General features: G+C 40.8%; 1 protein-coding gene across 4 annotated transcripts in view; it reads right to left on the bottom strand.

The window, feature by feature from the left end:
- Positions 1-15,668, bottom strand: part of KIF13B (kinesin family member 13B) — a 210,024-nt gene that overhangs the window by 61,193 nt on the left and 133,163 nt on the right. For all 4 annotated transcript variants that reach the window (XM_002689472.6, XM_010807728.4, XM_015472410.3 and 1 more), the window contains 8 exons: positions 12,145-12,315; positions 10,530-10,687; positions 9,336-9,468; positions 4,801-4,947; positions 4,159-4,188; positions 2,574-2,673; positions 1,889-2,015; positions 995-1,050 (listed from right to left, as the gene is read on the bottom strand). In XM_002689472.6, the coding sequence (XP_002689518.4) occupies positions 995-1,050; positions 1,889-2,015; positions 2,574-2,673; positions 4,159-4,188; positions 4,801-4,947; positions 9,336-9,468; positions 10,530-10,687; positions 12,145-12,315 (922 nt within the window). The remainder of the gene's footprint in view (positions 1-994; positions 1,051-1,888; positions 2,016-2,573; positions 2,674-4,158; positions 4,189-4,800; positions 4,948-9,335; positions 9,469-10,529; positions 10,688-12,144; positions 12,316-15,668) is intronic.

Genomic DNA, 15,668 nt, shown 5'->3' with positions numbered 1-15,668 from the left:
GACCCTGGGTCTCCATACTGGCAGGTGGGTTCTTTACTGCTGAGTCACCAGCTAAGTCCAAGCCAAATGGTACAGGACACTAAATACCTGAGATGCTGAAACACACTCTCAGAGTGAAAGAAAACTAGGAGGGCATCCACGCTTGTCTGTTTAGGATAGTTCATTTTAATACACGGTTCTTCTGCAGATGTCTTTGGCATTTAAATGCTGACTTCTAAATTATTTTTAGCTCTTTAATCTTACCTTTTCATTTTCAATTTCTCTCCTCAGACAGAATATATGTAAAATGGAGCTGTATCCAAAATATTTCACAAGAGTGAAAAAAATGACAGTAATTTTTAAAAGGTGCAGGGGCGGGGGGAGTGATGCATGGATGGATGGCACAAGAACTCACAGAAAAAGTGACAAATTCATTAGATAATGCTAAGAAGACACCAGACAAAAGAAAACACGCTACACGAGCATCACTAGTTATTAGTCATTTCCGGAGAGAAGTCTCTTCCTGAGAATTAAGTGCAGGAAAACATTACTACCATCCTAAATTGAAGGGAGAGAACATATCGCGATGAAACATACCTATCACTGTTATAAAAACATTAAGCTTACAGGAAATTCATTCTCTGTTGAGGTATTAGAGTCTTTTTGCACACATAAAATGGACCTGAACCTCAGGCCTGCAGAACTGCCTATCTGCATACCTGGTTAGAATCTAAATGTTACTTGGGCTTCCCAAGAGGCTCAGGGGTAAAGAACCTGCCTGCCAGTGCAGGAGACACGTATTCGATCCCTGGGTTGGCAGGATTCCCTGGAGAAGGAAATGGCAAACCACTCCAGTATTCTAGCCTGGGAAATCCCACGGACGGAGGAGCCTGGCGGGCTGCAGCCCATGGGGTCGCTAAAGAGTTGGACACAACTTAGTGACTGAACAACAGCAGGTGTTACTCAGACATGAAGTTTTCAGAGGAAAGCCTTCAGAAGGGACTTCCTCACTTACCATTTAAGTCAAGGAATATGACAGGAATGTGCGTTTCCATCCCAGGAACGGGGGTCCTGAAACATAACGGACAACAGCATCTCAATCAAAGCAGCCTTTCTCGGTGGCATGTATTGGCTTGGCCAAAAAGTTCGTTTGGGTTTTCATAAGATGTTATAACAAACCCAAAGTAACTTTTTGGCCAAGCCAATGCTTTGTATCTCAGCTTTCATATATTAAGAGCTATTAGAGGTCAACCGATAATAATGCTGGGTACTGCGTTTGCTATAATTTCACATGAGAGGTGCCTCAAAGACTTGACTATCACCACTCTTTCTTCTCTCCGGTGCTCTCATGTAAATTATCATACACTCTGACACCAGAACTCAGGAGACACATGTACCTGTTTAAAACTGAAGTTGAAGCTCCCTTGTTTAAATGTACCTTCTTACAAAGTTGTATATCTAAGGGCCCCATGTGGCTTAATTCAATATTTTTAATTTCTATAAAGTGGCACAGAATATCTGCTGACAGTTAAGTTTAGGCCAGCACCAAAATCAAAAACTCCTTGAGATGCAATTTTATCAGGAGTGAACAGTCTTTTAAGGGAATGACCCAAGTAATTAACATATTAACTATTTTTTTTAATGCTAAATGCGATGGTACTAAATATTGATTTAGATTCTCAGAAATCTTAATTACTTGGGCCAATAACAATATTACTTAATAAAACACAGTTTTAGGGCACAGTTATTCCAACTCATGAAAATAATTTAACACTTCCTCTAATTCAGACAATTTTTTTCCCCATATGCTATGACTCATCCATTAATCAAAGCAGAGGCAACATTCACAGTGGAAGTGGGCAGCCCTGGGAGCACCGAGAATGTTGGAAGACAGATGGCTGCACCATACCATTCTGCCGGGGCCCCTGGAATCCCACTGCCGGCCGAGGGGACCATGACTGCGTTCCTCTCCTCCGTCAGAGTCAGCCTCATCTCTAGGAGCTGAGCTTCACGGTCGGCATCATCCTCTGTCTTATCTAGAACATTAGGAATCAGGATCAAACACAGGTAGCCCACTTCCTCCTCCTGTGTACGCTCTGTATATGCCAGGTACTGGCTGATGGGGGTTCACCAGCAACTTATGACTTCCCCAGTTCCTGATGAAAATTTGCTCATGATAAAATACTGACTACCGGCTGGCGGGGCTGGTGTGCTCTCACTGAGGGGCCACCTTCAGTTCATCAAAGGCCACAGAGGAACAGAACAAAAATGATCTTGAGAGTCAGACGGTTCAGGGGCTTCTAGACCAGAAACCAAGAAATGCTGGCCTCTTCCTTGGTTATGTCTGCGGGACAGCGTTTATTGCACATACTCTGCTTCCTCGTCATTGAGGGGGAAGGGAGACCTACTCAAAGACCTCATTAGAACAAGGGAACCGTCCTTCTGAAAGGATATGACACGAATCAGCACCGTTCCTGTGCTCTCGCGGTTCCCGTGATGGGTGAGTTCATCTACTTTTCCTTTCTGTGATGGCCAATGGGGATTAACCACACTCTGATGTGGGGGAAGGGAAACATTCCAGTTGCTCTTCGTACCATGTTTACTGACAAGCTTCTGCAGTTGTTGATCTAAATACTCCTGACGTTTTGTTAATGCATTTAGCCATTTTCTGCGGAGTCTCTCTAAATCCCGATCCTGGAAGTAAACAGAGGAACTTAGAGTAAATATGTCGTCAAGACAGTACATCTTACTCTAATAGGCTTCAAAGATGTAAAGTATTACACCCTAACATTTTTGTTATCACTGTAAGTTGACTTCAGCCATTATTAAGAACAGAAACTTTCAGAAATTAAAGCATGTGTCCTATAGTAAGACCATTCCTGAAAGGGCATTCTCTGATATCCAGAACCAGTTGCATTTCTGTTGGCTCAAAGGATAGAACAGAACTTCAAGTATCTGTATAGCAGAGCTCATCTGCAAGGTCTCTTTGCTGATAAAAGTCACAAATACTGGGACTTCCCAGTGGTCTGGTGGTTAAGATTCTGCCTTCCAATGGAGGGAACGCACGTTTGATCCCTGGTTTGCAAACTAAGATCCCACAAAAATCACAAATACTATTTGATAATCCTCACATTTATTTCCTTTAGAACCATCATAAGAACTTTTCAAATTTCTTAACTATAGTCTTCAACATGTTTCACCAGTCTCTGTACATCACGTAAATGCTTCTCTCCTTGTTTCTGTGGGATTCTGGAGGGGAGTGTGTTATCAACAGACTAAACTCTACCAGTCAACACCTGACTACACGCCCATCTTACCTCATTTCCTTCTGTAATAAAGTTACGAGACGGGTAGATCAGGGGAATGCTCAGCAGACTGGGCGTATCTGGGTTTCACTAAGGCACTTAACCAAATAACTCCTGACATTCTTGTGGACAAGATGGAGAAATGTGCAATGGATCTACTTGGGCGAAATTACGGACGAATGAAATATCACATCCAAAGGACAGTGATTCATGGAATAACATCAGCTTAAAAGAAGTCTGTACGGTCGTGCCACAGGACTCTGTATTTAACCCTCTCCGATGCAAGGCTTTTATCAGTGACTTATAGGAAGGCAGACATTTTTATCCAATTAGAATGAGGCCAAATCATGAGGGTGACGACACTGGATGACATATTCAGGATCCAAAGAGCTCTGACAGTCCTAGATGATGACTAACCAGACTGGCAAAATAAAACTTATCAGACATAAACAAAATCTTGCAGGAGAGTATGGAATGAAGCAAGGGAGAAAATGAAAGAAAATCTGTATGACTCCAAGAAATGGGAAAAGGGGACCTGGCTTAAAGTGTGGAAGACACCTAGGGGCGTGGCTTGAAGACGCCTATGGGGGTGCAGCTTCACTGGAGCCCAGTCTGGGACCACTCTTTTGGGGAAACAGGAAAAGGATCTGAAGAAATGGGTCTGTAAGGGCCTGGATGGGGAGCCCCAGGTTTGGAAAAGGAGATAACAGTCACAAAGGGTGGTTCTCGACTCTGTTTTAAAACTTGAGAAAAAGCAATACTTGAATCAAAACTAATTGTGTAATTATTAAGCGACAGGATGGCAAGACTCGAGAACCTGTAATTGAGTACTTTAATCAAGCTAATTTGATGAGGCTAACCCGTGCTTCATTACCTGGTAGCTGTCCATGTCCTCCTCTTCCTCCTAAAAGGAAAAATATATTATGCAGAGCCGAAACCAGCTTCTATCCAAGAATCAGGCTACACTACACAATCCAAACCTAGCCCTACAGTTTATATTTTCTAATTTTATGAATATGCCTGTTGAGCTCCCACCAGCTTCCACCCCCACTCTCGATTTTACAGTTTCCAGGGAGTTGGAGTGAAACCTCGAGCTTCTCACAGGAAAGTGAAGAACACTCATTTGACCTTTTCAGGAGCCAGTACAATACTTTTCCTGCTGGGTTTATAGTCCTACTCCCCAGGGGAAATCAAACACCTGCTGGCAGAGAGTCTTCATAAGCCAGTAGGGGGTTTCCGGGGAGATGTGGGTGATGGGGGGAGGGGGTTAATGACTAGCACGCACCGAGGAGTTCCGGGAGGCGGAGGTGTTTTAACCCTCAGCTTGCCCTGGACCGCAGACAACCAACGGTCTGAGGCAGCAATTCTATGCAAAAGCAATACAGTTTTAAAAAAAAGAGGACGAAAAGAAAAAGAGATATCAAAGGAAACAAAATACTGAAAAGAACTGTTCATGGAAGGCAGTTTTCTGACAGGTTCCCGAAGACTCTGGCCGGTTGGCTGTCCTGAGACTCACATGAACGGTCTCGTGGGTCTTTGGTGACCGTGGCGCCCTGACTCTCACACACCCGATGCCGACCGACAGGATACGCTCCTCCATCAGCGGCAGAGTCCCGGATTCCTGCACAGACTTCACTTCCACCTGGACTCGCCGGGACTGCCCCTGCACCACACACAATTTTTTAAGTTTCTGAAAATGAGTCTAAGCTCCAAAATTTGGGTTTAGAGAGACCCCTACAGGCGAATGTTGAGAAAAGCATTTAGCTTTCAAGGTACTGTATCTTTCACATTTAGTAGTAAATTACAAATTAAAAAACTAATCAAGAACAAACCTACAGTTTACATATTTTTTGAAAAAAAAAAAACATTAAAAGAAAACATTCTAACCAAGGAAATACAAAATGCTAGATAATACAAAATGTTCAATTTACTAAACGGCAAAATAATATAAAATGTTAAACTAGTAATTAAAATAAGCATGAAATACCTTTACTTTCACTAAGTTAGTAATTATTGTTTAGAAAGGCAATTTATAATATTGCCCAAAGTTTATGAAAAAGGCAATTACAGACACTGTGGAGAAGGCAATGGCACCCCACTCCAGTACTTTTGCCTGGAAAATCCCATGGACGGAGGAGCCTGGTAGGCTGCAATCCATGGGGTCGCTAAGAGTTGGACACGAATGAGCGACTTCACTTTCACTCTTCACTTTCCTGCATTGGAGAAGGAAATGGCAACCCACTCCAGTGTTCTTGCCTGGAGAATCCCAGGGATGGGGGAGCCTGGTGGGCTGCCGTCTAAGGGGTCGCACAGAGTCGGACAGGACTGAAGTGACTTACCAGTGGGTGGGAATATAAACTGGTAAAGCTTTCTGCAGGGCAGTTTGCCTTAAAAAATAAGTTTCACTTGATTCAGCTATTCAACTTTCTAGGAATCTATTTTAATAATCATACATGCACATAAAGAATCTTACAGCACTATGAATAATAACAAAAAACCAGGTGTAAATTAAATGTACAATATTCATAACACAAGCTCTAGTATATTAATGAAATAAACTATCTATAGTATATTAGTGAAATATATACTGTAATCATTAAAATATTGCTATAGAAAAACATACATGATATATAAGTTAGAGTATGGTGGCAGATGTTAACTAGACTTCTTTTTAAAAAAGCCGATTACCAAACTCAGTATATAAAGATCCCCTTTAAAAAGTAAGTAATCAGACTAATAAGAATAATTACATTATCCTGAATTCTAATGCCCAATAAAATAATTTTAAACCAAGTTGCAAAATAAACAACTGATCAGAAAGACACTGTTCCTTCTTTAAGCACATTTTCACAATAAATACTACATGATTTTGAACATTTACAATGAAGTAGCATTTTAAAAGAAAGTTCCCAGTACCCCCAATCACTGATTTCAAAGCTGGCTTATAAATTTTAGGAATGTCAAACAGAATTTGAAAAACAGAATCAGAATATGTAATTTTGAGTCACTCTTCCCCTCTTCCATTGGATTTTAATTCCCAAGAGTTTTGCATCATCAGGAAAATCAACTTAGGCAATGATTGATCCTATCAAGCTAGACTGAAAGAGATGGGTTGCAGATGTCTTTGATTTAATATTTTCCAAGGACTATGTATCAGATACTTTGTGAAGAAAGTAACTCAAAAAACATTTTAATTGTCTAAAATAGTTTAGTCATTTCGATTGGCTACCTCTTGTTTTTACTTTGCTGAGACAGAAAGTGATCTGTTCTGAATGTGTACCCCAATGTGAAGGGTATCTACACTTTGGGGAAGGACACAGGAAAAGGAGAGGGGCAATGGAGGAAAAAGACCCAGGAATGGCTTAATGTTCCATAGAGAAGCCTTGGACAGAACGTGTAACCTACTGAATTTCTTGTAACTGCTGCTATTTCACCATTTTTAAACTACAAAACTAGCATATGGTTAATATCCTAAGTTCTCCTCTGGAACTTTCCTATTCAAGGTTCCAACTTGGAAATATTGGGTTGGCCAAAATGTTCCAGTTTTTCCATACAATGTTATAGAAAAACCTGAACAAACCTTTTGCTGCTGCCGCTAAGTCGCTTCAGTCGTGTCCAACTCTGTGCGACCCATAGACGGCCTCCTACGGGGCTCCTCTGTCCCTGGGATTCTCCAGGCAAGACCACTGGAGTGGGTTGCCATTTCCTTCTCCAATGCATAAAAGTGAAAAGTGAAAGTGAAGTCGCTCAGTCGTGTCCGACTCTTAGCGACCTCATAGACTGAAGCCTATCAGACTCCTCCGTCCATGGGATTTTCCAGGCTAGAGTACCGGAGTGGGGTACCATTGCCTTCTCCGAATGAACCTTTTGGCCAAACCAAAATATTAAATTCTAATATGCCTACCATCCAAGGCCCTCCATGAATTAACCAGCTGCCACAAGCCTCTATTGATGTTGTTTAATCACCAACACCTGTCCGACTCTTTTGCGACTCCATGGACTATAGCCTGCCAGGCTTCTCTGTCCATGGGATTTCCCAGGCAAAGAGAATGGTTTGCCGTTTCCTCCTCCAGGGGATCTTCCCAACCCAGGGATGGAACCCATGTCTTCTGCATTGGCAGGCAGAATCTTTACCACTGAGCCACCAGGGAAGCCCACAAGCCTATATAACCCCTTCTGTTACTGCTTTCCAGGTCTTTCGATATATTACGTTCTACACAAACGTGCCTAATCCACCCTCTATCTCTATTTCTGCCATTTATATATGAAGAACCTTTCCAGCTTGGTACGATTCTTTCACCATCCAAGTCAAGACACACATCCTTCAAAAAAGCCTTTTCTGATAAATTCAAAATACCTTTGATCACTTTCAATAAAGGCTGCCAGAAGTGTGACAAACACTTAAATATTCAATTTATACCAAACCACAGAATATTATCTGGTCTTGCCTTCCAGGAGATGAATCTCTATGGCATTCAAAGTAGATATATATAGTTTTCAACAGATGTTCAGGAAAAGATGTTCTTCACGCCTTTCTGAATCCTATTTTATGTATATATCTCACACTACAATTTAAACTAATTTCCTTTTGCTTGTAGTGCCTTGTCCATACATGAATGAATGTGCTACAAGTCATTTACTAGGGTCAGAAAACAAGTGCTTATCATTTTCCTCCTCCCAAGACATTCAGAAACTGAAATATTTAAGCAAACTTTCTTTTGCTTTTAACCTTATATTTTGCTTTGAATGATTTCAATGTTTATTTTCTTGAGCCATTCTAATATTTTACTATTGTTTTAAAGTACGTAAACTATCATAGGATATAATAATCTACTTAACATTGACTTCATGTAAATAGCAAAAAAGTGTTTGTAAGTCTTACATGTAAATTCTATTAAGATGTTCTCTCTCATCTTTCATTTGCAGCACAGATACTATAGACTGCATCTGTCTGGAGTTAAGTGACAATTCTCACACACTTGCTATACTGGTTTCTTGCTGGCAGGTGTTCACATCTACCTAGCTGCCCTGATTTCACATGTCCGTTGTTAGGGCTTTCCCAGTGGCTCGGTAAAGAACCTGCCTGCAACGCAAGAGACACGAATTCAACCCCTGGGTCAGGAAGATCCCCCAGAGAAGGAAATGCAATGCACTCCAGTATTCTTGATTGGAGAATCCCACGGACAGAGGAGCCTGGCAGGCTACAGTCTACGGGATTGCAAGGAGTCAGACACGACTGAGCTCGCGCACACACACCAGCAAATCATGCCACCTGAGAGCTGCAGGAACCCTTGATTATAGCCAAGTCAGACAGAAAGGCAAGTGACCTAGGGCCCCAGCTAGCATCTGAAGTGAAGGCGGTCATGTGCTTAATTAACCCTGAGCCCTTAAATCTGTGGCCTGAGGCTCACTCTCGGTGGGTTAGGGTCCAAATGGAATTGAATTCTACGACACCCTATTGATGTCTATGGAGAAGCAGAGAACTGGTGGGCTTTAGGCCTCCCTACTTCTCGCCTCCCCAGTCTCTAGCAATGGGCTCTGCATACCCGTTAGAAATTAGTTTCTAATCCTCACACTAACCCTACAAGGCTAGTGTTATCATCCCCTGCACATCACACCTGAGGCAAGATTCCAGAAGGTGCTGAACTTGCTCACAGATACAGAGCGAGGCCAGGGACAGCTGGAACCGAGCCCTGGCATATTAGACTCCACAGTGCTTGTTCTTCCCACCATATCACACGGACTCTCTGCATCTTTATAAATGCTCTAATGCTGCTTGATATATTCCTTTTACTTCCAACAATTCAATTCTAAGTCACTTTATTTATCTTTTTCTTACTTCAACTTAACAGAAGTTGGTTTTAAATACTAAAGATAGCATTTTTTTTTTTAAATGAAAGAAAATACACATGAAGTGAGAGACGACTTTAACAGAAGAAATGATCTTGGCCAATCTAGATTTCATCATCACTGATGTTTCCACTAAAAGGAATCCAATATTAACCTTTATGACACCAAAGAATTCAATGCTAACATTCGCAATTTCATTACCTGCCGGAGTTGGAAGATCCCACCCGTTGGCACGTCCTTTGCAGGAATCACCTCTACAGGGCAGTACTCCCCATTCTCATTCTGTTCCAAGATTTGAACCCAAAACTCCACTTTCCTGGTGACTTCGCTCCACCTAGGAAATAGTTGAAGTTCTTGGAAAATCATACATTTCTATTTCAATACAAACAGCTTAGGACCCTACCCATGAGAATTAGCAATGATAATGACCTCCAAATAGAGTAACTCTGTTATTAGAGTAATCTGAGGTTCAATGAGGAATACACAAGTACATCCTAGCAAATGTGATTGAAAGTGAAGTTCAACAAACAGTATCAGAACTAAAAGATGATGCCTTTATTTCATTCATAAAGGTGTGGTAATTACAAACTATATCAGTGTGGTTATTTAAAAATTTAAGCATTGTTATCAAAAGTACAGAAGCAATTCACAGGGATGATCTTTTCATAGACGGGGCAGTGCTGTAAATTTAAGCATTGTTATCAAAAGTACAGAAGCAATTCACAGGGATGATCTTTTCATAGACGGGGCAGTGCTGTACGCTTTGGTGGCTCGACAAGTACCTCTGCTGTACCTCAGAGTATCAAGTGCCTCAGAGAATCAGGACAAAAAAATCTGTGTCTAATTTAGTATTCGCTAAAACTTTTTAAATGGAAAAAAAAAAAAAAAAAACAGAAGGAAGACTATCTAGTTCTCATCATTAATTAGAGGCAGTACAAATATATGCTCTTTTAGTCTTTTCCTTTTAACTCTTCTGTTTCAAATATTGGTCAACAAGTAAGCCTTCCTCCTTTCATGATTGATGCAACTTGAAAAGAACTCTGAGATAAAGCTAAAAATAAGAAATTCTGAATTCCAGAGAATATCTGATTCATCTTCTCTACAGCTGATTAACTAGAAGTTATTTCATAATAATAAGCAACATATTCTCCAAAAATTCATTTTACTCTTTATTCTTAACTACCTATTTCTTAACTTTTTCCCATCAGTCTTCAAAAGTTCATTCCTCTAAGGAAGTTTAACTGTGCTATTAATACCGTGAACATAACATCATCTATCCTTGGAATACTGGTAAATGTTCAGGAAGTGGTAATCTTTATAAAGTGGCAATATTAATCTCTAGCAGTTTTTAAAATATTATAAATGGTATCAGATGGATGGATATCTCAAATTTACCTGTCCCGAAGACTGCGTGTTTTTGCTTGGATAATCCCCAAATCCCACAGGGCTGGGTTTTTCCGAGGATCATTCATCTTATGGCCATAGACTTCGATTGCCAACGCCCCTTCTGAAAGATGCTCAATAAAGTCTTCAGTGATGCTAACAGAAAACTCCTAAAAGGAAATAAGTACAGAAGAGAAACACCTTCCAGTGACCTGATTACTTACACCTCACATCATATCCTCACTTCATCATGGAGAAGAGAAATGTAAGAGAAGGTTTTAGTTACAGCACAAAACTGTCATCCAATGCCCATAATGAATGCCCAGATGGCCCAGGGTCCTTAACTTTCACTCCAGCTTTTCTTAAAACTCTACACCTTGAAAAATCTATTGTGAAAGACCAGCACTGTATTCTATTTTGAGAGCAATATTCTGAAAGCATAAATAATCATATGAAGAATGACAACACTGATTTACATCTAGTAAGACAGCAGTGTGATGGACAATTTTTCCTAGTTTTTAGGAAGTTAATGCTCTGATAGTAAGAAAGAATGACTATCATTGTGCAAAAAATTCAACTGATTTTTTAAAATCTGTCCATCTTTGTAAGATATAAAACAGTCTCTAGTAATGATTAGGATTGAGTTTTTAAATAATTTATTTTTAAAAGTCACAGAATCTCCTCTTTCTCAATCTTTAAAACAGAAAGACTTTTGATATGCTAAATAGATTAGAACTGAGAGACCTCTCTCGCTTGAAAAAAAATGAGATAGCTCAAGTGAGACAAAGTAGAAAAAAAGAATCTAGAATCTGACAGTCTCAGCTCTGTTAGTTATTAGCAGTGGGCAAAATGACCTCTGAACTGGCTTCCTCCGTTTTTTTTTTTTTTTTTTTAAAACACTGTCATCAAATAGAGCTGTGGGAAAGATAGCTCTAAAATGTTTGTTCTTGTCTCTTCTATCTTCACTTTCTCTAAAACAATAGTTTCTTAACCTTCCCAGATGACACTTTTTCCAGTAACTTATACAAAACACGGATTTTTTTTGGAGACAGGTACCATATATACATATACAGTCACACGAAAGTTAACTTTTGGTGGTGGAGGAGTTACGTGCACTGACACTGTAGTTTGGGTTTTCCCCAGCTGTTGTTATTGTCTTCAGTTGCTAAGTCATGTCCGACTCTTCCGCAACCCCACGGACTGTGTTACTGATGTACCTGACCACAGCGTTGTGAGTTTAAGCTGTACATACTGTGCACTGATGACACATTAGTCTTTGACTCCAAGGGCTTCCCTTGTGGCTCAGAAAGTTAAAAATTTGCCTGCAATGCAGGAGACCTGGGTTCAATCCCCGGGTAGGGAAGATCCTCTGGAGAAGGATAAGGCAACCCACTCCAGTATTCTGACCTGGAGAATTCTATGGACAGAGGAGCCTGATAGGCTATAGTCCATGGGGTCGCAAAGAGTCAGACACGACTGAGTGACTAACATTTTCTCTTTCTCACCACCCTAAGAAACTGATCTAAGACATATATAGGTACTGAATTACTCAACAAAATATGGGTTATTTTTATTTTGCTTTGACCTGAGTAATTAAACGCTGACCAGGTCTGCAAAACACACTCACACTGCAGTGATCAAAGACAACCATGCACTGCGGCTCCTTGCTGACGGGAGAAGACGAGGTGTCCACCTCGGGGGCAACGGTGACTGGCTCCTGCTGATCCCAGAAGTCGTATTTGCAGAACACGAAGTGGGACAGATGCTGTGGCAACCCAGTGGCTTGAAGTATTTTCACCTGAAGAAAAAGGAAGGCTCTGTTTTTAACCCAGATAATTCCAAGAACTACTCTGAGTCAGAGACACAGGTTCCAGTCCTGACTATGCCCTTAACAGCTGGCTTTTGTTGATCACATCCCAGTCCCTTTCAATCTGGGCTGTATTTCTGCATCTGTGAAATGCTATATTTAGCAAGAGGTAGACCTAAGATAGCAATAATCTAGACTGAATACAAGTGGACATTTTAAAGCATTTACAGGCTGAAGAATAACATTTAAAATTCTAGTTTCTTTATATCATCATCTTAAGAAGAAAGTTCTCCAACATCAACACCACTTGATGATATAAACCTGGCCAACTATGGATATAGCACAAGGACACAGGGTTAAGAATGATGAATGAAGAATGCAAACAGTGGGCACACCAGTAAGCAGTAAATATTCAGAAAAGTATTTATCTGATATTTTAGTGTCTAACAAGGAATAAGGTTCTCAACTGGAATGTTACTTGCTGCTGAAGCATTTTTGGAAAATCTGAAGCACAGGGAACGTATGCTTTGAAGATCTGGAGAGTGAATGGAGGAAAAGAGAGATCGCGCCCGCTAACCACCCTCTTGCACCACCAACTGGCTGGTTGTTGACTGAGAGCTGGGTCAAAGGAAACATGCCTTGGGCTGCAGGGGTGTAGGGTTTTGTGATAGCTACATAAAACTAGAATATGTGTTTAATTGGCCCCAAACAAACCAGACCCAGGAGAAATACCTAGAATGGGTTTTAAAGCAGCCAACAGTCTATGCGTTTCTTTCAGCAGGCAGCATCAGGTCGATTTTTAAGCGGGAGTTTTTGTGATAAGCTGTGACAGTATAAAACTCCTCCAACTACAAAGGAAACTAAATCCTAAAAGTAACTAAGCCAAACTGAATTCTGACTTTACAATCAATGAGGCCAACCTCCATGAGACTGCGCACTGAGCATTTATTCACACCCTTCACTTGGTCACTTCCTGCACGCTGTATGATACACTTGAAACCTCCAGTGAGTAAACTTAACAAAAACAGATTTGAATGTGGCAGAAGTTTACATAGTTTCATAACCACAAATATAATCTTACTGTTTCAGGAAGTACCAACAATGACACAGAAAACCATGCAAAGCAAATGACTATTTTCTTCTCTACCAGGCACATGATGGGTAAGCAATGGATGGGGATTCTTACTCAGTTTTTCCTATGATGGCAACAAGACTGTGAAACATCTAGAGGGCAATGCCCAGGCTCTGGAAGATGATCAACCAGCACATTCTATTTGTCCAAACCAAAAAGAGCGATTGGTATTAATTTTTCATTAAAATTTTCATTTAAAAACCGTCCCCTTCTCATTAAGTGTTTAAAATACTTATTCTATTCTTTAAGTTGAGGCAATGTGGTATTTGGGAAGACTGCAAGATTCTGGAGGACACAGATCTAAAGATAAATCTCTGCCACTTCTTAACAGTAATTGTTTTTCAACAAATGACTTAAATCCTTAGTTTCCTTAGGCTCAGTTTTTCTTCTGTACAAAACAGGAGAGCTGCCTAATGATAGATGTGTGAGAACTAACCACACCAGTGAAACACAATGCCTGAAAACGCCACCAGGCGTACCACTGACTGGATGGATGTTCAGTACATACTTCGTTGTGACTGAATTCCATCTGAAAGCTAATTTTCCTTCTTAGAAATCAATCTCAAGATGGGAATGAATAACAAAGCAAGATTTCACATGCTGAACTCTCCTCCACAGGCAACTTCTCAGAATGAGACTGCCAGGAATAAAGAGTATTGGGAATAAACAAAACCAGGAATGATTATCTAGAACACAGGTTCAAGGTCTTGCATGCAGAAGCCTGAATCACCACCAGGTGGCAGAATACCACAGACTTCGACTTGCTGCTGCTCAAAATGTACGGCCCAGAAACGTCGGGAGATAATGAAGTTGTTTGAAGTTTCGGGAGATAATGAAGTTGTTTGAAGTTTCAAATATACTGATTTTATTTAATACAATTAAAACGATCAATATGTTAATATGTACATACTTTTCATCACAGAAAAATAAATCTAGTCTTCTTTTAAGGGCCAATAATACTCACATCTGTGATCTTTTAAGATTTTTTGATGTGGACCATTTTTAAGTCTTTGCTGAATCTGATACAATATTGCTTCTGATCTACCTTTTGGTTTTTGGCCCCAAAACATGTTCTCTGGCCAGGGATCAAGCCCACACACCCTGCAAGGGAAGGCGAAGGCTTTACCACTGACCACCACGGAATGCCTCATCTGTGATAACTTCAGTGTCCCCAAACGGGTTTCTTTTGTTTCTGTCCACAAATATTTTACTGTCATATAGTGTGTCTTCCTTTTATGCAAAAAGCTATTACATGTCAGACTATCGTCTCTAAAAACCACCTCCTCCTGGAAAGAATCCAGTTCCTTGGAGAAACAGCTGATTCCAGGTCTGGGATGAGAAATGTACGGGCTGCACGAGACCAGGGCAAGAAGGCTGGCACGGCCTCCGGGGTGAGGGTTGTGTCAAAGGGTCCCTTGGACTGCAAGGAAATCCAAGCAGTCCATCCTAAAGGAGATCAGTCCTGGGTGTTCACTGGAAGGACTGATGTTGAAGCTGAAACTCCAATACTTTGGCCACCTGATGCGAAGAGCTGACTCATTTGAAAAGACCCTGATGCTGGGAAAGATTGAGGGCAGGAGGAGAAGGGGATGACAGAGGATGAGATAGTTGGATGGCATCATCGACTCGATGCATATGGGTTTTGGTGGACTCTGGGAGTTGGTGATGGACAGGGAGGCCTGGCGTGCTGCGATTCACGGGTCGTAAAGAGTCGGACATGACTGAGCAACTGAACTGAACTGAAAGGACCCAGGAGCCCACTGAAGAGGCTCCCCTAGGCCAAAGATGGGGTTGTTTGAGCCTCGATGCAGATAATAAATACAAGAGATCACAGCTTATCAAGCATATTTAAATCCAAGAGTTTATATAATGATAAGAAGACACAAACCAAAAAACCCTCGCTTGTCAGTTTTGGATATTAGAAGGAAAACTATTTATTTTTAAAAGTAGTCAATAAAGGGAGACAGTGGTGTATTCATCCTGCCTCTCTGATAAAAACTGTATCTGTGAATAGCAAGATACTTGACAGAAAGATTCACTCTATAGCACAATTCCAGCTAATAAATGAAGCGATGATAGAATCACAGTGTTGTTCTTTTCTAACTCCTAATGAAATATCTAGGTGATAACCATCAATGATAGCAAACACTCCCCAAAGAAAACCAGGCATGCCGTGCCTTTTAATGGAAGCAGACACCTCATTCTCCCTGTA

Source organism: Bos taurus, chromosome 8 (genome assembly GCF_002263795.3).
Source record: "Bos taurus isolate L1 Dominette 01449 registration number 42190680 breed Hereford chromosome 8, ARS-UCD2.0, whole genome shotgun sequence".
In the NCBI taxonomy this organism is placed as follows: domain Eukaryota; kingdom Metazoa; phylum Chordata; class Mammalia; order Artiodactyla; family Bovidae; genus Bos; species Bos taurus.
Note: the sequence above shows the minus strand (reverse complement) of the source record. Positions and strands in the feature narration are given on the sequence as shown.